At 49.0% G+C, this 21,340-nt stretch overlaps 1 protein-coding gene across 1 annotated transcript in view; it reads left to right on the plus strand.

Moving 5' to 3' along the window:
• The first annotated feature begins 1,761 nt into the window (after positions 1-1,761).
• Positions 1,762-21,340, plus strand: part of LOC144138877 (uncharacterized) — a 62,990-nt gene continuing 43,411 nt past the window's right edge. Inside the window, exons 1-2 of the mRNA XM_077671375.1 lie at positions 1,762-1,952; positions 5,723-5,912. Of these exons, the coding sequence (XP_077527501.1) occupies positions 1,897-1,952; positions 5,723-5,912 (246 nt within the window). The 5' untranslated portion in view covers positions 1,762-1,896. The remainder of the gene's footprint in view (positions 1,953-5,722; positions 5,913-21,340) is intronic.

Below are 21,340 nucleotides of genomic sequence, written 5' to 3' on the forward strand. Positions count from 1 at the left end.
TCATTGCAATATTTCACCTTTATTATATAATTTAGTCGCTGACACGAAGTATGATCTTAACTATAATTTAGAAGAAGCCGTTCAACTTTCGAATAGCCAAGACAAGGCTGTCCTTCTGGGCTCTAGCATAAAAGGACGCTCGCCATTCGATCGAAATTTTACAGCAAAGCTGTAAAGACAGGGAAAAAAACTCCCTCCGTGAGCAAAAACGCCAAGGCCTAAGACGCCGAGCGCAGGCGTCAGGCTGATGAGGCATACAGCACAGAGCTCCGAATTCGTTTAAGGAAACCGCATAACAAGCATCAAAAACGCATTATGGATGATAAGGCGCTTCCGAACATGGGACCCCCTCCTCTCCCCTGTCACCGCCACCACCATGCGCCCCTGGTAAAGATTATGTTTGAAGAATATCTTTGAAAGCTAGGAAGGACTTGTGTCACTAATTCCCCAAGACGCCGAGCGCATGCGTAAAGCTGGGAAGGACCTAGCATTTGCCGCCAGAGAAGCTGAGCGTAGTGTCAGTAGGCAAGGTATTAGAATACCGCCATTGCGGCCCGCAAGTAAGCAATGGAGGCCATTATGGCGTTTATCAGTGTTGCGAGACTGCTGCATCTACGGCCTCGCCGTTAACCTCTACCGGGTCGTTTGTTTAACAACACTACCGAAGATGCAGCAAAACTGCATCTTTGAACACACTTCCGCTGTTGAAATGCTCTTACAGCGTCATCTTTGATTCGCATTCGGAACGACGTCATTATCGCGCAGGCGCAGAGCACGGAGGACAAGCTAAGCCTACCAGAGTTGACCGAATAAAACGCATGAACAACAAAATGGCGGCGCCCATGGACCGTTGCAGTGTAAACAAATGGCGCTAATGCGAACTGACCATTGATCATGGCAGCGGCACGGAACAATGGGAGAAATGAGTGCCGATACTCTGAACTCATATCTAGTTACACTATACGAGCTCAAGCGACAGGCCGGCCGACACGACGAGAAACATTTCATATGCTCCTCCATTAATATTTGTAGTGGTTTGAAACAGCTTCGCTGGACATCCACTTTCGCAGGGAGGGATGGCGACCATTTTTTTTTCGCTTCCGTTCTAAACGTCGTTAAGGTGTGTGACATCTTTGCCTATTCGGAAGCGCTTTCGCGGTGTCGTCGCTCATGTTGCCACTGACGAAACGGAGTGCGCAGTTGCGCGCTCGCCTCGCTGGGGGCAGCCATCTTTGAATTCCGCGCGGTAGCGAGAGCTGACGCGACTAGTTCGCTGTACCGCGACGGTCGCCTCCTGTATTTTTACAGGAGGCGATGGTTAAGCGTACAGCGAAGCGGGGCCCTTCGCTGAGCGCGCCACGCATGCGCAATAGTGCTCCGGCTTGCCATACGAGCAGAGTGGACCGTCAAAAATGGTCAGCTAAAACTCTCTATTAAAGATAATTCAGGAACAATCGCACCATTCGCGCTCAGCCGTCATACAGACCCACTGGCTCTCAGCGGAAGCGATTGAATATTTTCCAACAAACAACAAAAAACTACAAAACGAGACGATGAGTGAAGCTTCAGTGAAGTGTATCTACGACTAATCAAGAACTGCAACGGCGCTCTCCTTCCGCGCATGCGCAGAGAAAGAGGGGCGCAAGACCTGCCGCTGTCTGCCGAGGGCCGCGCCGGAGTGGTGGTGGCATCCCCACCACAGCAGGCGGGAGGTTGAGGCGCAAACGGCACGGCCCGACGACGGACTCCTCCCCCTGCCACTGCTACCGGCGCCAGCAGCACATCCACGCCAGCTGCGCGCCGTCGCCGCTGGACCAGGGCTCGGCCGGCCAGCAGCCACACAGCGGGCCGCTCTTGCCTCCCGAGGGCCTCCCCGGAGCGGACCTCGACACCGCCATGGCCACCCGCAAGAGGCCGCCGGGCTACGGCGGATACCTGGCGCCGTACCACAGGTGGGCCCTCGCGGACTTCTCACTTCCGAAAAACCGCCCGGGCTTAATTTGTATGGCGCATCTGAGCTCTTTGTTGCTTTAGTTTGTTGGTCCAACGTATGGTGTGCTTGGTGATGTCAGACATTTTTTCATGGACCGCCCAATGCATGCGATGGAGCGCTCGGCTTTATTCAAAGAACTTCGTAGAAGAGCCACCTCACACTCTCCTTTCGACGGCATGCTATTCCCAAAGGGACACGAGATCGCCAGGCGAGACATATTGAGTCTTGTTCTCAACTTTTGGATGCACGCAAGCTTTTGGGGCTTTTGGTGATTGGTCACGAATAGTTTTAAAAGGTGCCACCCGGGAGGAGCAATTGAGCTCGCGCCTCTCCAGGCTATAGGTCCGTTATAGTTTGCTAACTCACTCACGCGTTGGACAAACGTCTGACTTTCCTAAGATTCCGGTCACTGCCTTAGTCTTGGAATCTTACAGTCGTTAGTTTTGCGACCGTGCACTAACACCGATCCCTCGCGATGGAGGGTTCGCGTCAAAGTTGAGCACTGCGGTCGCGCAACACAAAACTCTACAAATTCTGAGCGAAATACAGATCGAAATGAAGACATCTCTTCAACCCGAAGAAAAAAAGCCATCCGACTAACAACCGCTAGCTGTACTTGTGGGACTGGCGAGGATACCGTAAATATAGAACCAGTGCAACATCTAAGTATGGTGCGATATGCCTAATCGAGTGAGTAACCATAAAATGGTCATTGGCTTTCTTTTAATTCTAGCAAACAAGAAAAATGGACGCTCCCCTTTCCCCTCGGAAGTCATCGAATGATAAAACTAACCTTCCTAAGGTAGCGAGAACGAAATCAAATAAACGATCGCGAAGCCCGTTTGGGACGCTTCCAATACCGACGGAATGCGAGGAAGCGAGCCACCAAGTGATAACACAGCGGGAGAGTAGGGAGCGTGCCTTCGAAAATGCGTCCTCTCGGCACCAAAGCTATGCGCGAATCTACAGACTGTTCTCGCATGCAATGATACAAGAAGATAGTGTTAAGCGCACCGGATGAACAACATCAACAAAAGAAGACGTTGCATTCTGCGGCAACGCCGAACGCTAGAGGCCTAGCATTTAATTCCACCTCGGCAGGAATTCAGAGTTACGTCCGAGTCAAAAATGTCCCTTTTGCTGCCCTTTCAGTGCTGAGGAGCACTTCCAGTTGCGGGGGACTCTGCTTTGCACAGAAACCTTGCCTGTGTTTTGTCACATCCTTTCACCTGCCTTCAGCAAAATGAGCACCCTAAAATGATGAAAGCGCGGGTTTCCACCCCAGGTGTCCGTAAGTGCGCTTGAAGATGCAGGTTAGGGTTAATCATCATAATTCTATTTGTATGAACTTACAAACTGGGGGTGGAGAGAAAAAAAAACAGCGACTGCGCACTGCTTGGCGGCGCCTCTCCCCCTATGTGATACATCCTCTACTACATCCTCTACTATTTAACCTTCTACCCGCCGCGGTGGCTCAGTGGCTAAGGCGTTGCGCTGCTGAGCACGAGGTAGCGGGTTCGATTCCCGGCCGCGGCGGCCGCTTTTCTGATGGAGGCGAAAAGCAAAAACGGCCGTGTGCACGAGATTTCGGCGCACGATAAAGATCCCCAGGTGGTCAAAATTAATCCGGAGCCCTCCACTACGGCGCGCCTCATCGCCTGCGTTGCGTCGGCGCGTTAAACCCCACAATCAATCAATCAATCAATCAGCTACTGCTCGCGAACAGCAGCGATAGTGAACTAGCGAAAGGGAATTCCTTTTGCCGTGCGGCTGAAGCTTGCACGCCGGTACGCAACAATTGTGCGCCTACAGTAATGTGCTGCTCGATAGAACGGGGCGAAAAATTGGCACTCCATCCGCTTGCTTTATTGCAAATGTCGTTGAAAGACGGTAGTCTTCCGCAGACCTTTCCACGTACAGGGGGATTAAAAGAAATACGCACGACGGAGCGCTTGCGCTGCTGAGCACGAGGTCGCGGGCTCGATTCCCGGCCGCGGCGGCCGCTTTTCTGATGGAGGCGAAAAGCAAAAACGCCCGTGTGTACGAGATTTCGGCGCACGATAAAGATCCCCATGTGGTCAAAATTAATCCGGAGCCCTCCACTACGGCGCGCCTCATCGCCTGCGTTGCGTCGGCGCGTTAAACCCCACAATCAATCAACGACGGAGCGCACAGCCTCCGATGCATGCTGCACCGTCTGGCTGCAAAGTGTGTAAACTGCGCGCATGCGCACTTCGTCGAGAACGTCTGAGAGTGTGGCCCACATTTGTGGGAAGCGGTTGATCAAGAAGCGACGCCGGTAGTTTATTTTGAGGCGCCTTTTCACGCTGCGTCGCCACTGAGCAGGATAATCGTTGAATGGCATAATGCTAGCTGCAATCATCAGCAGCTGTGCGCTTGGCTTCCGAATGTAGTAGATAACAGGCTGCTCCATGGTGACAGAGCATAAAAAAAGCGGCTCGAAATAAATCACTGGCGTCCTTCTTTATCAAGCATTTCCCTTAACAGTGGGCCACTCTCTCAAACGCTCTGAAACCTCTACGCATGCGCGCAGTTTACTGATAGTACAGCCAGACGGTGCGGCACGCGTGGGAGGCTGTACGCTCCGCTCGTCTTTCTTTTAATCCCCCCTGTAGCTGCCTCTTCCCTCTCCCACGCCCACCTCTCACGCTGATGCCCTCCTTTCATAGTCCTGCCACGGCAAACGCAATGGAGATTTGCGTAACTTTCCCGCGCTTGCACTGTTGGCGAGCTATCTGTTGAGATCTTTTGTTATTGTTCTCCCAGCTGATCGCGGAGGCCATACTTGGCGCTCGTGGCATGAGCTACAGCACTGAGCGCGACCCCTTTGTGTACTATGTGGTTAAAATATTGTTTCTAACGCGTTTTGTTGTGTTCAGAGTCGCAAAAATTGCGCGCAGGACTGTTTTTCATTAAAAGAACGATGCCAGTGTACGTTACGTATTGATGCTTTGCCTCACATGTGCCTAATTTTTTTCTCTTTGCTGAAGAGCGTTTACAAGTATAAGGTACGCTGCCAGATTGAGTGGTTTGGAAATACTGGGTACATTTTACTAGCGCAAAAGACGAACACACGAGTAAGAAAATCACAGGGCTCGTGTGTTCGTCTTTTGCGCTAGTAAAATGTACCCAGTATCGTCTAACCAAAAATCTAGCCCAACTTTCCGTCGTCAGTTCGGAAATTGTTTGCCTATATAAACGTCTCGTTCGAGACTTCTCTTGACTTTTCACCGTGTGGTTAAAAGCGAGGGACAGGCAGAGACATACCAAGATTTTCGTGTGTAAGTTGCCGAATAAAGGCTACCGTGTTGAAAAGCTCCACTTAAGCACATAGTAGAGCACACAGTGTGTGTGCACGGCCCCCATGAGGAAGCGGGAAAGTGCAATGACCCAAGACGAAATATGAAATAGCAACGGTGGAAGACCGAGTATGTGGGCATAGCCGACGAATGGCGGACTAGAAAGTTCGACTTTACAAGTGAGGATAAAATACAGCGCGAACTCGTGCAGTGGCGTTGGAGAAAAGCAAAAAAAAAAAAAAAGCCTAGCAAGCAAAGACAAATTTGGCGGAGAGGGATGGCCTAGCATAAATAAGCAGGTTTAGGCACACACCGCTAACGTCCAACGGCGGCCACGCGCACGTCCTCCTTGTCCCGGCGCTGAGTACGTTCTCGTAACGGGTTCGCCATTTTCCATCCCGTGCTCTAGAAACCGAGTCGGCGCCGGCATGTATGGGGGCGGCAGCCGGCGAGCCGTGGACCGTCGCTTCCTGTCCTTCTACATGGCCCTGGTGTTCCTGCTGCTCTTCGGCTGCCTCTTCCTCACGCAGCTCATCTCGGACGCGCCCAGCCGCGTCCTGGACCCGCTGGAACCGGGAATCCTGGACAGCCTCTTCCAGGTGCGCAGCCGTAACCTTTCGCTTGAACGAACCAGTAGGCTTAACACGCTTTCGAGTGGGGCTTTCTCCGTACACCGGAAGGAAGCCCTCGTACGCAGTCTAGTAGCGAGTATCCTCCTAACCTTCTTAACGCACTACTGAACTCGCGGTGTACTTCTAAGGAGACTTGAGGCGGGCGCATACCCGCGCTCACAGCTAGTGAGAGATTTGGTGCCGTGTGGTTGCTGCAGCCAACGACGACGTCGCTTTTATCGCTTCACGGACCATTTACTCCCTTCGCATTGAAACGCCGTTACGAGGCGCAATCGGACGGTGCTGCGGTTCAATGGCAATGTCATAGTCAACGTTTATCCCCGCAAACGGCATCGCCTTGATGTAGACGTCAAGGCTGAAATGGGCGTGCTGTTCACTACGAAGATTCAAACAGTACACTGCTTAATGACAGGAGCAGCGGCTGCCGCATGTTACTGCTATGTCCGCACCCTTGACGCATTGGTGGTGTCGGCACTCCCGGGCATTCTGCCTTTCCATTATCCTGGAGGGGCGCTTGCCGCTTAGCCAAACGCGTGCAAACGCCTCCGCAGAAAGCACTGCCCTCTTTCAGAAGGCGGCAGGTGCCGCGTTCTGTATTTCGTTAGCTCAGACAACCCTCCGGCCTTCTCAGGGCTCCGTTCACGGAAATACAGATAAGCCTGGTGAGGCGAAGCAATCGCCACGCACACCCGCTATGAAATGACGGTAAGCGAGAACTGAAAGTGGCCAAGGCTTGCACTGAGATTCGAAGACAGCCGAGATCATCGCGCCAGACCAAGCTAATGCCGTCTCACGTTTAACTTGACGGCGAAGACAAAAGAGAATCGGGAAGCTGAGCAGCCAACTTCCACAGCGGCATACAAACCACCGCTAAAACCTGTCAAACAATCGCGTTATACAACGATCAAGAATTCCCCGTAGTCCACGCTGCTGTAGGTCGAATGCAGTAGCAGCAGGAATAAAAATTTAAAATGAGTGCGCAATGCGGCGCAGTAACGAACGCGAGTGCCAAACATTCGACACAACTGTGAGCCAATGCGGTAGCAGCGCTCGTAAACAGTTAAGCTAATGGCTTAGCAATAACCGCATTCTTAGCCATACCTTTATTGCGGGTACAGTTTACGGCAACATAACTCTATTCAACACCGAGGCCGACTTGCAAGTCAAAAGAAAGGCGTGTCTTCGGTTTCTTTGACATTCAAGATCTTAAGAAATTACGAGAGCAGCTAAGCGCTTTTCGTGATTTTCATGCATTCAATCCAGCGCCTTACGATCCATTTCGCCAGCTTTATGCACCACCGTTACATACCACCTAAGCAATTGCGTGTTGCTAAGCTGAAAACGCGGGTTAAAAAAAAGAATCTGCGAGAGCACCTAAGCTCTCCTCTAGTTGTTTAAGCTTCTTAGGAAAAAAGTTTCCTAAAGGTAAGTTCTAGCCCTCACATGCCGGATGGCGGAGTGTGCCACATGCTGAAATCGCGCGCTCTTACGCAATCATCACCATCCGTTAAGTCCGTTACTGTGGCTCGAGCGTTGTCTGGTTTCCCTTGCAAGGCCCATATGTCGGCTTAGCGTTGGCCAGCAGTAACGTTCAGCCTTACGACGCGCCAATAAACGTCGCTTGTACTGTCGGCCACAAAATAAATCGGACAACGGGAGCGGTGGCCGACAACTATCGACGCGAGGCCTTCCGGCCAAGCGCCTGCCGTCAAGAGGGCGCGTGCGGGTTCTAGTCTCATTAATACATGTCAGTTTTCCCGATTTCGCCCACAGTGGTTCGTTTCTCTCGAATGGGGCACCACCACGCGGCGCCTTGCGTGGTGCTCCGAACGAGCAGCACTATTTGTGGCAGCGGCCGAAGCGCGTGGCTCGCGTTTAACGCGTGCAACGGGGCAGTTCATGCATCTTCGCGATATGTTGTCCGGTGCTCCATTTAAGGCCATCATATGTGACGAGCGTGATGTTGGTATCAAGCACTGAAAACAACCACGGCGGTTATTTCGCTGAAAAAAAAAAACAGGACAAAATACATAGTTCTGCTGAAAATAAGTAAAGTGTTATTGAAAAGCCAGGAGGTGTTTCAGTCCTTTCAAGCCCTGTCCACACAGCACGAGCAGTGAGCGCTCTCCTGGAGGAACTCGCGGTGCGTCAGCTGCAGTGGCCTCCGTGCGGGGCAGGCCTGAAGGCCACCGAGGATGTCTGGGGAATAATGAAAATGCACCTCGCCAAAAGAAATGACTGTGGCTCCACGGCTGACGAGTCGGGGAGTGGGAAGGCCTTCGCCCCCGTCCAGGAATCAGTCTCTTCACGAGTCTCTTCCCCGACGCATGCGTGAGGTAATCCACAGCGACGGCACCTTTGCACACACCTAGTCGGCTTGTAGTAAATCACTCGCTGTATCGCGTATATTCTTTTAAGAAGCGAATAAACCATGGCGGTTGCTTTCAGTGCTTGATATCAACTGCACGTTGGTCACATTGCCATCATCACTGGTTCTTTATCGCGGGGTTGTCTAAATGCCAATTTTCTTTACAGGCAATAAGATGAAAATAGAAAGAGCGTCAGAAAATACACAAGGCTTGATTGATTGATTGATTGATTGATTGATTGATTGATTGATTGATTGATTGATTGATTTATTGAACAACTTTTACTGAGCTTCAAATAAAGAATGGTGCGCGCAGGTACCAGATGGGGTGGTTCCCTATTCGCGGGGCCCATATGTGTCCAGTAATTCTTCTCCTCGAGCCACCAGCTGTTCCTGAATGGCGAGGTCAGAGCTGGCCAGTAAGGTCTCCCCTCGCTCGAGCGGGTTTGGGGAAGGGTGTAGGGGGTGTTTCGAGTTTAGTGCACTCCGCAATTATGTGGGCGAGAGTGCCATCTCCCTTGCAGAACGGCCATGCGTTCTCATGTTCTGCAGGGTACATTTTGTGCAGAAGCGCTGGGTGTGCGAGCGACCCTGCCTGTAAGCGGCGCAGTATCGTCTGCTGTCGTCTGCTTAACTGCCTGTGCGGCTTCGGAAGCTTCGTTCTGCTTTCTTTGTATAGCCGGACGACCTCCTTATAACTCGTGACGGGGTGCTGTTGCTCTTCCTCGGCCCGGATGGTAAGTTCTCGGGCATAGTGGTCGCCGGTGACGTTGCCTTCACGAGCGAGTGAGCCGGGACCCACACGAGCTCGGTGACGCATCCCGGTGTTGGGGAATCTTTTTTTAGTATAGCTGCTGCCGCGGAGGAGGCGATCCTTCTTTCGATAGCTTGCGTACGCTTTCTTGAACACCGTGCTGACCTCCGGCCCGGCCCGGGCCAGCGCTATGGCTACCTCTTCTGCCACGGTCGGGTCCGTGGTTGTCACCGACGCGCAGGTCTTCAGCTCGTCGATGTACGTTATGGCCACCGCAGCCTTTGTTCCGTGTTTTGGGAGCGAGGCGTCCACGTACCGGACCCAGGGGTCCTTCTCCAGCTTCCGGGCCAGGGCTTTGGCCCGTGCCGTGCGCCTGCCTTCGTGCCGTTCCGCTGTCATGTTGCGCGGTAACGGTCTGATTGTGATAGTCACGCCATCTCTGGAGGAGTGGTGCCTCTTCCGTCTGTGGTTCAACCTGCCATCCAATCGTGTGCAGGACGGCTCTTCCGTGTTCTGTCCTACTCAGGCGAACTCTCTGGTTGGACAAGTGTGCTTCGATGAGTTCATCCGGGGAGTTGAGGGTGCCCGTGTCCGCCAGTCTTTTCGTTGACGAGTACATCGGCAGACCCCATGGCTATCTTGGTGGCCTTACGATTCGCCGTGTCCAGCGCTTTCCTGTCCGCCTTCGTTAGCCAGAGGTGGGGGGCATGAACGGCGCCGTTTTGCGAGATAGGCGCTGTTGTGCATAGCACCTAGCCCAAATTCGTTGCACGGGGCGACGTGCCGACGGCGGCGCCGATTCACGCCTCGTCCAAACCACCCGTGGCCGACAAGCTCAAACTTGCACCGCCGCAGAGTCGCCTCATCCTTCTGCGTCGCGGCGGCTCGGCCGAATCATGCATCGGGTGAACGCCCGCACCCGACATGCCGCCACTAGGGTGCCTCGATGCGCGCCCGCTCCGCTGAGGGTGAGGACAACCGCGTCGTCTGCTAAAGGCCTATAAACGGTACCTCCGGCGAGGTCGTTCCGTTCCGGCCAAAATCATTCCGGCGGCCGGAACGCCCGGCGGATGGCGGAAGGGGTTGAAACGGTCTCTCCGTCACACCGCGCACTCCGGCGCCGCTAGAGCCATCTTATTGGCCGGCGAGTCCAATGACGTGCGTGCAATGCTTTTACTTTTTTTTTATTAATGCGTGCTCGATTCGAAGACGTTTGTTGTGTACTTTCGGCGTTGAGAGGCCGCGATATGGATTTACGCGAGCTTCAGTAGTGTGAGAGCAGTCTGGAAAAACTAACCTGACCTGGGTAATGGTCGTGCTTGCGCGAGAAACGCGCAGCGCCCCGCGTCGTGTGTTGCACCTGGGCGTCAATATTTGTGTAAAGCACAAAGCTTAACAAGCTGCCAGCCGGCGCCCGCGCGACTGCACAAAGGCAATCGTAGGTAAAAACTGTCGGCAGCTGATTTTAAGCAACGCACGTACATACCGCGGTTTGCTGTGCATGTTTACGCCATTTGTTTAGATACCCTTATTTATCATCGCTAGGCAGCTACTCCAGGATACTGATTATTAAAACCAAACAAGCCGCGGATCTCGTTAGGGGCGAACGGATCTGATAGTACAGTGAAGCTAGAAGTGTCTAGTTCATATCGTAGCATCGCCCCCGCTCCCCCGCCGACCTCCCGCTTATCATATTCGACCCGTAGCCGTAGGACACCGCGAGATGCTGCCGCTTCCCATCACTTATTTAGCCTCCGCAGGAATTTAGATCAAGGGTCATAATATAGTTTTAAACCTACAATTTCATTACCCAACAGCGCTTGCGCAAGTTTATTCAGCTTAGATTTTAAGTGACCCCGGTTTGCGAACTGTTCAGTCAACTGGGGCGGGTGGATCGCCATATCCCCCCCTTAACAACAAGTACCCATCTTCCAGCCTCTCCCTCACACAAACCCCTAACAACTCCACAATTCCGTAAATATTTTAAAATGACTGCAAACCAAGCAGCCTCATCAAGAAATGAGCATGACTAAGCTCTAGGAATACCCATGTACGCTCCAAACGAAAAATATGACGCGTTGGGTGTGCGCAACACTTTCGAAGAACAAATCAAGGCGCAAGCCGTGCAACACAATGCGCACCTAGAGCACCTCACCAAGACAGCCGCGAGCAGACACCTATTAGACAGCCTGCGCATTTTATACGAGAATACCGTCGGCGACAACATCTCCACCCCTGCGGAGAGAGCTGTGAGTCCAGGAACTTGAGGAAATCCGCACGTTGTTTGTATTGACACAGCCACGTGGAGCTATGGTTTCAGCCGCTACCGACTGCTCGAGAAAAGTTCTTGAACCCTGCTCCACCCAAACAACTAAAGGAGGACGAAGAACTGGCCTTTGCCCTAGCCCTATATAGCAGCTACCCAAGTGCGGAAAACGATTAGCGATTCCCATCAAGCGATCTGCAAAAGGAAGAATTTCCAGCGGAAGGCGCAGGATCTTTACCCGCCATGAGACGAACCAAAACACCAGACCCCCGCACGTGTGGCACTACAAGGCAACGAACGGGCCAACGAGGCTGCCCGAGATCTCACCCACCAAGAGCCCTAGCACACATTCCACAGACAACTCCAAAGATCGCGTCTGTTCTCGCCGAGACGTGCTTGTTCACTACAAAGGGGAAAGACGAAGCCACCCGGCTGCTGGCCCCTCGTTCACCAAGAAACAAGAAGTGGCGTGTAGACGTCTCAAGATGATCACTTATCCAAACCCAAGACTGTACTGGCCCTTCCATTTGGAAATAGACAACGCTGGATGTAAACACTGCCCAAAGCTTGCGACCTTGGCTCGCATGCTATGGGAACGCCCCAGTATACAGAGACATGGGTTCGGAAATTCAAAAGGAACATTTATTATCACTAGTAAGGAGCAATGGGAAACAGTGCCGCACTGCGAAAAGCCTGAAATCCAACAGTGGGCCGTCCAAAGGAAGACATCGCCAGGTGTTAAGGCATCTTGGCTGTCGTCTAGAATGCCACAGGCCTAAATAGGCCTCCCCTTTCGACCGCATAAAGTTATTTCCTCCTCCTCCGGATCGATCGGAGTTCAACATTTTCTAAACTAGCCATAGGATTTACTTGAAGTGAATTTAGTGCTGCAAAATATCACGAGCTAATTGCTAATTGGGCATATTTCAGAAAACTTCAGTGACAGAGAAGGATAATAGAACACTCAAAATAAATTCAACAAAACTCAAATTTAATGTCCACATGTGCCCAAATGCCCAGCTGTCAGTTGTACCACTGATGACGACCTTTGAAGGTTGGAATTCTGCAAATGCACGCAGCATTGTTTGCGAAACAGGGACTACAAGTTTATAGTGGCATGGGAGCACAAAGGGAAAGACACGTGAGCGAAAACATCTCTTGGTGCAACATCATCCACCCACCAGTTACGTAACCAGGATTTCATTTCGGGGGAGGATTGGGGCCAAAAAAGGTAATAAAAGAGCATGAAAGGATGAAAGTGCACACACACAAAAAAATACAAGCCAGAGCAAGGAATTCATTACAAAGAAAAACAGCTTTGTTATCTAACTCAACAGCCCGCACAAGCACTGTTTGAATTGCCTGCACAGTGGACGAGCAGATATCACCCTCATACCGAAGATCCACAAACCTCCAACTACGCCTGTACCTCTTCTGTTGGCAAAACATTTGAACACTTGGTACATACAAAAATCACCACGCACCTTGAACAAGCGGACAGTATCCTTATGCCATGTTTGGCTTTTGTACCGGACTGTTGGCTCAACACGCGCTGTTACAGCCAAAAAAGGCGAAGAAAAAATTCTGGAGGCTCCGTTACATCACCTCTCTTTTTCAATGCTAATTACTCCACTCACCCATAAGACTTCACCAAATCTCAGACCTTCACCAAATCTCAGACCTTCATTACACTCTCTATGCCGACAACATCATACTGCGGACAATTCAAGGTCAGTTGGACCCGACACGACACCCTACAGCAAGCTATAGATACAATCAACACGTATCTCATACCAAAAGGGCTACGCTGCCAAGCCGAGAAGTCTGCACTACTGATGCTTCGCTTACGCAAGCGAGAAAGACCTGCCGAAACCCCATCAAATTCTACTCTGGCGATTAAAAACACTCCTATCCCCCAAGTTTCTGCTCTGTGTAATCTTGGCGTTCCTTTGCATCGTGATGGCCCGAGTGCTGCCCTTAGCCTCCAACTCACTAAAGCATGTTCGCAACTTACATGCCTCACCCAACGTCTAAGACACCAACACGCAGTACTCAGAGAGGATGAATCTTGCAAGCAAGCTCAAACAGGCCCTGCTGCTTAGTCGCATCACCTACAGGATGACTTATACTCCAGTCGAACCCCCCTGAATTAAGAAAATTTGATATGTTAAGGGGGAACATGGATCTTTGGGACCAAAAAATTGCCCAAAAAAGCATTTTTTCAGGTATCACTTTTCTCTTGATTTGCAGTTTTTCCTCCAAGAATTCCATATGTGGAACAGTGCCACCGACCTTATAAAAGCCATAGAAGTTCAATTTTAATAAACAAATAATTATTTTCCCATAATTCCACACTTTTTCGCCTCGAGTGGTATCGCAGTGATACAAAACTCGTGAGAGGTACTATCAGCATCAAATGATACGCTAGCACGAAAATATGAACCTGAACACACAAATAGCACGATTTCTTTCCATGCAAGTTAAATGACGCGTCGCTTAGTTACAAAAACCAAATTCGAAACAGGGGATTTCCAAACATAACAATAGCAAGCCATTATATGAACTCTACGAACAGTACTTTTCAATTTTGCACGTTCTGGTTCATATTTTAATGTTCGCGTTTCATTTGACGGCAATAGTACATCCCAGCATGTAGTGCAGCTAGAAATGATCGTTTCTTTCGCACTGTGAAGCTGAATGTGTAAGCCATGCGATATGGGAAGCAGATTTTGCATTTTGTGTTTCAGTAGTTGCTTAATTAGCATTATTTTTAATTGGTTAGCAGTAGTAGTTCAAACCTAGAAGTTAGAGTTAGTGTAAACTTGTATGTGTATGCAAAACAAAAAAACTGCTTCACGTTTCATTCTCCACCACTTCTGGTATCTATTCATGTCTTGCTGGCAATCTTTTGTTGAATAGTTTTTTTTTCTACTGTTCTCAAAAACAATCAAGGAATTCTTTTAATTAACACAGAAACTAGTTGCCTCACATCAAAACTAATTAGATATTTGAAATCAGCTAAAAAAACTGAACAAGCCCATGAAGTTTCATCAGAATTGGTTGGAAAGAAAAAAAAAGTTTCTGGAACCAGTGTTTCCATGGAAAGCCTACAAAACGGCCCTTCACCTGCCCACCTTTACACCCTTACAAAAACTCTTAGGCAGCCACAAAACAAACTCACTCAAGTTCACCTTCAACTTGCCACCTAGCATAATCAGAAGTTCCAAGCAGGAAAATTGACCCAGAATGCAATACTGCACCGGCTAAGGAAATGATTATACACATGGTGGAGGGGCGTGTTGGCTATTGAAATGTACTTTACATGAAGTTTTGTTCACCACACATAAAATTAAAGGTAGAAACTAGCAGGAGGAGCAAAAACACTTTTCAAGACAACAATCAGTGTAAGTTCTACTGCTTTTCATTCAACTTAACAATTTTAGGCTTTCATATTTCCCAAAATTTTAACAACTGAAGGTTGCAGGCTGACAAAGGTTGATTTTCCTTGCACTTAAACTCAACATTAAATGCACATCTGTAGGTCTGTACATGCTTTATGCCAGATCGACTTCTATCTATCACCCGAGGCAAACTATATGTCACTGCGATCGCTAATCAGCTATAGTGTCAGCTCTCAGATTTTTTTTATTAAAATTTGGAATTGGATGGGAATAATACACGTCTAAAATGTGATCCCAGTACGCATCCCCGTCGCCAGTGTTTTATTGTTCCAAGTGAAAGTGGGTCTTGTGAATGCGTTGTGGCTTTCTACTTAGAAAACACGGACAACTGGTACATTCAGCTCAATGTACAGTGATTTCGACATTGCTTGGCACGTAAAGAGGGTCGACATTACGGTAGTAATGACAGGGTAAAATGAATATTGGCATGACGACATACCAACTCAGGTGGATTAGCCAGCAACGACTACAGCTGCCATCAGAACCAATTGGCTGTTCCACCAAATCGCATTTGGCTGCAACTTCACATACCCACCCATAATTCTCACCGGCTTCACCGGCTCGATGCAGAGCAGAAGTAAGTTCTAGCTCGCTCACGCTCCTCGGCTTCGCAGAAGTGAAGAGACATTGCTACACTGGCTGCGTCTTGGAGTAGCATTGACCTAAAAGTCTCCACACAACCCGACGCGAGGACTGCCCGGACTGCCTTCTGTGTGGTTGTCCTGAAACTATCGAACATTTGCTTAGCGCTTGTCCAAAGTACTCTAGTGAGCGAAAGATCCTTGAGGCAGCATTAATACTACACTTGGACACTCGCCCTGTAATAATCTGATTCAGCGACCCATTGTACATGAGGCGCTTATTGGTTGTACTGCTTGTACATAGTTCATTTGCCGATTTCACTGTCATTCCTCATACCTTCCATATTCATTCCGTTCTCTTTTTGTCCCCAGTTCCATTCCCCCAATGAGAAATAGCAGGCCCAAGTAGTTTCTTAGGCCGGCCTCTTCTCCCTTTCAATAAACATTTACTCTCTCAAAAGGTGACAATGACAATGACCGCTGTTAGAAGCTCATGGCCAATTCCCTTACTCTCATAACAAACTAAATTCTCACATATCGACAGAGTGGGACTGGCGACTGATAATGAAAGGTGCTTTCAAAAATCACGGTGAATTCACCAGTTCCTATAGGCTGTGATGTGAACACACCCACTTGAAGGAACACTCTGTGGCATTCTTTTTATTTATTTATTGCACAATTTTGACACAGGGCATCAAAGTAACAGAGGGGTAAAAAAAGGAAAGTGAGGGGATGCAAGCGGCTTCATGACCTACAGAATAGTGTATAGGCCAGTCTCGGCAAGAAATTCCAACAGCTGCTTGTGGAGAAAACCATGCGTGCAATGGGACCCCAGTGGTTTTGCATTCCAAACCCATAAGAAATGCTTCGGTGTCCTCGAACTTCTTCTCCTGTCACTTACACAACATATAGGTGTGCACACTTTAACACATTTAAGCGAAACAAAATTTTTGTTCACTGACATACACTTACAGGGCAAAGTGTAGGTAACCTGTGGCATCACTACTAGTAACAGTGCTATGTGCACATACAAATTTACCCCGGGGTACTATTTTTGGGGAAAATCACAGACCTATATGTTGTGGTGTACAGCTCACAATCAAACCATTCAAACTGATGGCCTATGTTTCATCACTTTTGTGGCAAATAATTTCAATGCAGAAGCTGTTTCAGCTTATTACTGGACATAACTGTAGCTCTTTTCAAATAGGTACTTTTCTGACAGAATCTCTTATGATGAAAACACTTGATAATTAGTTCAGTTGTGGAAGTTGAAGCTATTTAAATGACATCTGAATTCAGTATGGGGAGGCAACTTCATGTTTATACGTCGCACAGTGATGTCAACAGTAGAAGCTTTCTACATGATGTTTTGCCCACAGGAAAGCCGGAATGGGACGTGCAGTACACACTGCAGGCAAACCGGGGATATTTTCCTGCTAGTGCTACCTTCTTTGCATGCCTTATTTTTCTCACAAGATGTAACCAATTCTCAGGACTGATCCAGGCAAGCTAAAAAAGTAACAGCAGATAACAGCAAAAGGAACAAAATGAATAAAAGGAACAGCAGATAACCTGTTACATTCTTTACCACAGATCAACAACAAAAATTTAAGCAATGGGGAAAAAATATACTGCACTTGTTTAGGAGAAGCAAATGTATGTATGGCTATTCAAGACTTCATTCGCCTTCATGTTTAAGTGACACACAAGAATTAAGACCACAAATGTGACAATTAGCGACCATAGATAGCGGGCTTGTAGTGTTGTGATTGGTCTGCGGGGGAAAAGTGCATTGGTGATTACCAGATTGACGGCACCAAATGACATTGACTGCGGATTACCAACAACAAATGTTCTAACTCCTTTGTCGTGAGCCAGTAAATGCTATTCTCTTTTTTTGGTTTAGTTCCAGTTCAGGTTCAGTGAAAGCACTGTTTACTGCTGTACGGTCAGACCCAATCCTCCTGTGTTCACAATGGTCTGCAACACAAGAAGAGCTACTCGCCGACGGGATCCTGGCACCTCCTAGTAATGGGAGAAAAATTGTTCTTCTGTAATTCATGCTATGCACGACTACGCCACAGCTGGGCATCGGTACTGTGCATGCACTCTTCACCGCACACAACAGCATTAATTTTTGCCCGAAAATGTGACAGTCGACCGAGCTGTACGTGGTGAGTTGCCCCCAGTGTCAACGCAACAAATGCGCCACGCCTGCTCAGCCGGGAAGACTCCACCCTGCGAATCCCCCTCCCCCCCCCCCCTTTACCAGTTTAAAAAGTGGGCATAGATTTGATGGTCCCTTAACCTCGGTCAAAGAATGGGAACTATTGGATGATCGTGTGCATCGACTACCTTTCACGCCATAGTGATACAGCTGCATTGTCATCTGCAACAGCTGCCAAAGTGACGAACTTCATTCTCAGTCGCCGTATACTTCAACATGGCCCACCTCGTGTCCTCATCAGTGACCGTGGGCGCCACTTCACTGCTGACGTCGTTAAGGAGCTACTTCATCTGTCCGATTCTCAATTCCGCCATTCAGTGCCATATCATAAACAAACAAACGGTCTCACTGAGTGGACCATCCGGACACTCACTAACATGAATGCCATGCCTGTTGCTTCTGACCACAGCTGGGACGACATCTTGCCGTTTATTACCCATGCTTACCACACTGCCAAGCATGAGACAATTCTACCCAGTTGACGCACGTGTTCCCCCAACTACCTCAACACCATCTTCCCCTTCTTTCAAGACGAGGCCAGCCTATCAAACACCCTCTGCGTTGCTGATGAAGCTCAGAAACTCACTAGTCTCCACATACTGCCGTCACAAGACCGCTCGAAACTCCGCTACAACAGCTGACATCAGGAAATTCGTACTCGTGGGGAGACCTGGTTTTGCTCTGGACACCTCAGCGACAGCATGGACTGTGCAAGAAACTGCTGTCACATTAAGACAGCCCACTTGTGAACCGTGACTGACTTAGTTGTCTGAACTATGTCATGTTCAGCTTACTGCTTGAGGACGGCGTAGTCGCAGAACTGAAGTGGCTCGCGTACCTTGCTTGAAATGCTTTGAACCCCGTGACACTCACTGACTTGCAGAGATGGCTGCATCTTTGATGGGGGAAATGTTATGGCCTCCAGGGCCTTGCGATATTGGCCGCCTTAAATTTTGACACCAGCGAGAAAGATGTCACGTTACAATACTGAGGAGGAAGACGATGAAGCTGGCTGGTAGCCCAGTCCGCCATCTTGGCTCGCCACCCCTTTGTAAATAAATGAGTTTTTCACTGTAATGACATCGTGGTGGCTGAAGCAAGCTTTGACAAGTGGTCTTGGGCAAGCAAGAATGATCCAGCTTCGCACCAAGCACTAGCCGAGACAGCATTCCACTCTTAACAGTTATGCTGAAAACGATAATTGTTTCACCTTGAACAGCTGGGTACAACAGTGGGTGTGAGGGCCATCCTCAACATATCACTCACCGAGTTTAAACAATAAATACGGCATAAAGCTGCATTATCGCAATTGACCATGCAACTGCCAAGTGCAATCAGCAGTGTTTGATTCACAAACCAAACCAGAGCTTTATATTCATGAGCGACAGTATAGCTATTGCTGTTACATCAGCATAGCTACTGCTGTTACATCTGTCAGAAGTGCATTGTGCCACCACCACTCACATCACATGGAAAGTTGACAACTCGAAATTCAAGTCTGCTTTTATCAGGTTGTAGGCACTGCTTACACACTTGTAACGCTCATTAATGTCCAGGTGGCAACCGAGGAGGAAACCACTTTTGCCGAAAAATGTTTCTCAGTAGGAGTGTGTTAAGACATGACGGCCAGAAGGCAGCCAAGCAATCATGATCCTAGTTAAAGGAGTCATGAGGACAAAACACAAATTCGATTCATTCGAAAGATTGCCTCGTTAGAATCATAATGCCACCACTGTTAACGCACACTTCGCTTAAATAAGCTACATAATTAGGAAAAAACGGAATGGCCATGCGACTCACTAGCTCATTTCCCGCAACAGAACCTATGATGTCATATCAGCCCAGCTGCGCGATTGGTCGAGGACGGAAAAAGCAAACGCAAATTAGGCACGGCTTATAGGCTTTCTGAACAAACTATTTGCGCTTAAGTGTAATGCATATTCATTTTACAGCAGTAAGAATGGTGCAGTAAACAATGGAAGTTACGAAAACAGACGTAAGCATAGAAGTACCGATGCGCAGGTGTTGATACTGGGCGCACTATGCTTGTTTTAGGTGCACAGCACTCCGCCGCTTTGAAGTTGTCTTACAGGACACTGGCCGATTGGCGTAAGTGGCGTTGTCTTGCGTGACCCTGTTTGCATAGGCGTGCGCACAGGGGGGGGCGGCCGCCCCCCCTAATCATCTGAAGGGGGGCGCCAAATTTGCCCCATACCTTGCCGATGTAACACATGAAAGTACAAATTTCTGCTCAGAAATATTTTGTATGTGTTGCAGTTCCATCGCATTGAAATAAAAATTTTATAACCATCCCTGTGTACTGCGTTCGGACCGCTAGGCATTCAGTGGGAAGAGGTCGGGAGTTGGTGTAAGGGCGAAGGGGGGGGGGGGGGGGCGCAGCGATAAGACTTTGCCCCCCCTAATCTAGAACTCTGCGCACGCTTATGCCTGTTCGTCAAGGATACCCCAGGTTTCACGAGACGATCACTTATTACAGTAACGAAAACAAGCCAGGTGCAAATACGCTCAAAAACAAAGCAACGGCGGACAACAGTTCGTGGATGACTATAGTAGTACCACCTGGGAGGGCTGATGGACAGCAAGGCCCCAAACCCGAATGTCGCAGTGGAATTTTGCTTGAATACATGCGCTCATGACATCATTGCTGAAATTACGAAAACCTACGATTTGGATGGAGATTCAAAATTTAATCTAAAGTGATCAATTTTTCAGTCAATACGGCATCATTTGATGCCGGACAAGCGCTGGGGGCACTATAAAACGCGAAATCTTTCAAATAAAACAAACTAGTATTTGGTCTTCATGGCTCATTTGTGTATACAACGGCCGTTCCCTTAATTTGAAGTCACAGAAAGAAGCCAAAGTGCCCACTCCTTCAATTAAGCACAGCAATTCCAAGGCAGACACAAACCTGGAACACTGAAGACTACACGAGGTTGCAGCTGTGCTATGACGATTCCTAAATGGCAGCAAGCCAACTTTTTCCATTTCATTAATGTCGGGAGCAAAAGTATGGAGTCCACACAAGTGGCGGCCAAAATGTATTGCAGGGCCATCATGCGAAAGAGCTTCTGCTGTCGACACACTGGTTGTGCGTCCCATTTTAACTGCATGCACCTTCGTTGGCTCGCCTGAGTTGATACGCTTTTATTACGAAAAAGGACTGAGCTGTTTCGCTTCGGTTGCCCATGTGTCACACCTTCCCTAAGTGTTCTCGCTGAGCAATGATGAACGATGTAATTAGCGTAGAATGATATGCTGAACCAGTGGGCCGCTCTTGTTACTCCTTATCACGAACTCAAGCACACGACATGCTTCATTCAAACAAGGCCAGAGTATGCATTATTTTACTCTTGAGTCCCAGATTGTATAGGAAGTGCAACGATGACTGAAGAAGACGGAGTAACAATAAAGAACAGAAACACAGATGACAATTAATGCGCACACATATAGCAACTGCAAATTCAGCCACTCACTGGGGCCACCTTTGAAAAGAGGCACAACATGTGCAGCTGAAGCAACACTGTTCAGTCACTCTGCTTACCAACACTGCATCAACGCATAGGTGCAAACTATGATGCGTGCAGTTAAAATAAGCGACACAGCCTTTATCTCGGCAGCAGTCGCCCTTCCCCAAGGTGGCACTGCAGTGTGTTTTGGTTGGTGCTTGCGTGGAATCCAGACTTTAGCTCCCGACAGTACACATTCGGCCAT

The sequence above is a fragment of the Haemaphysalis longicornis genome, unplaced genomic scaffold (assembly GCF_048455015.1).
Source record: "Haemaphysalis longicornis isolate Haplotype H1 unplaced genomic scaffold, Haemaphysalis longicornis Haplotype H1 scaffold_5, whole genome shotgun sequence".
NCBI lineage: Eukaryota > Metazoa > Arthropoda > Arachnida > Ixodida > Ixodidae > Haemaphysalis > Haemaphysalis longicornis.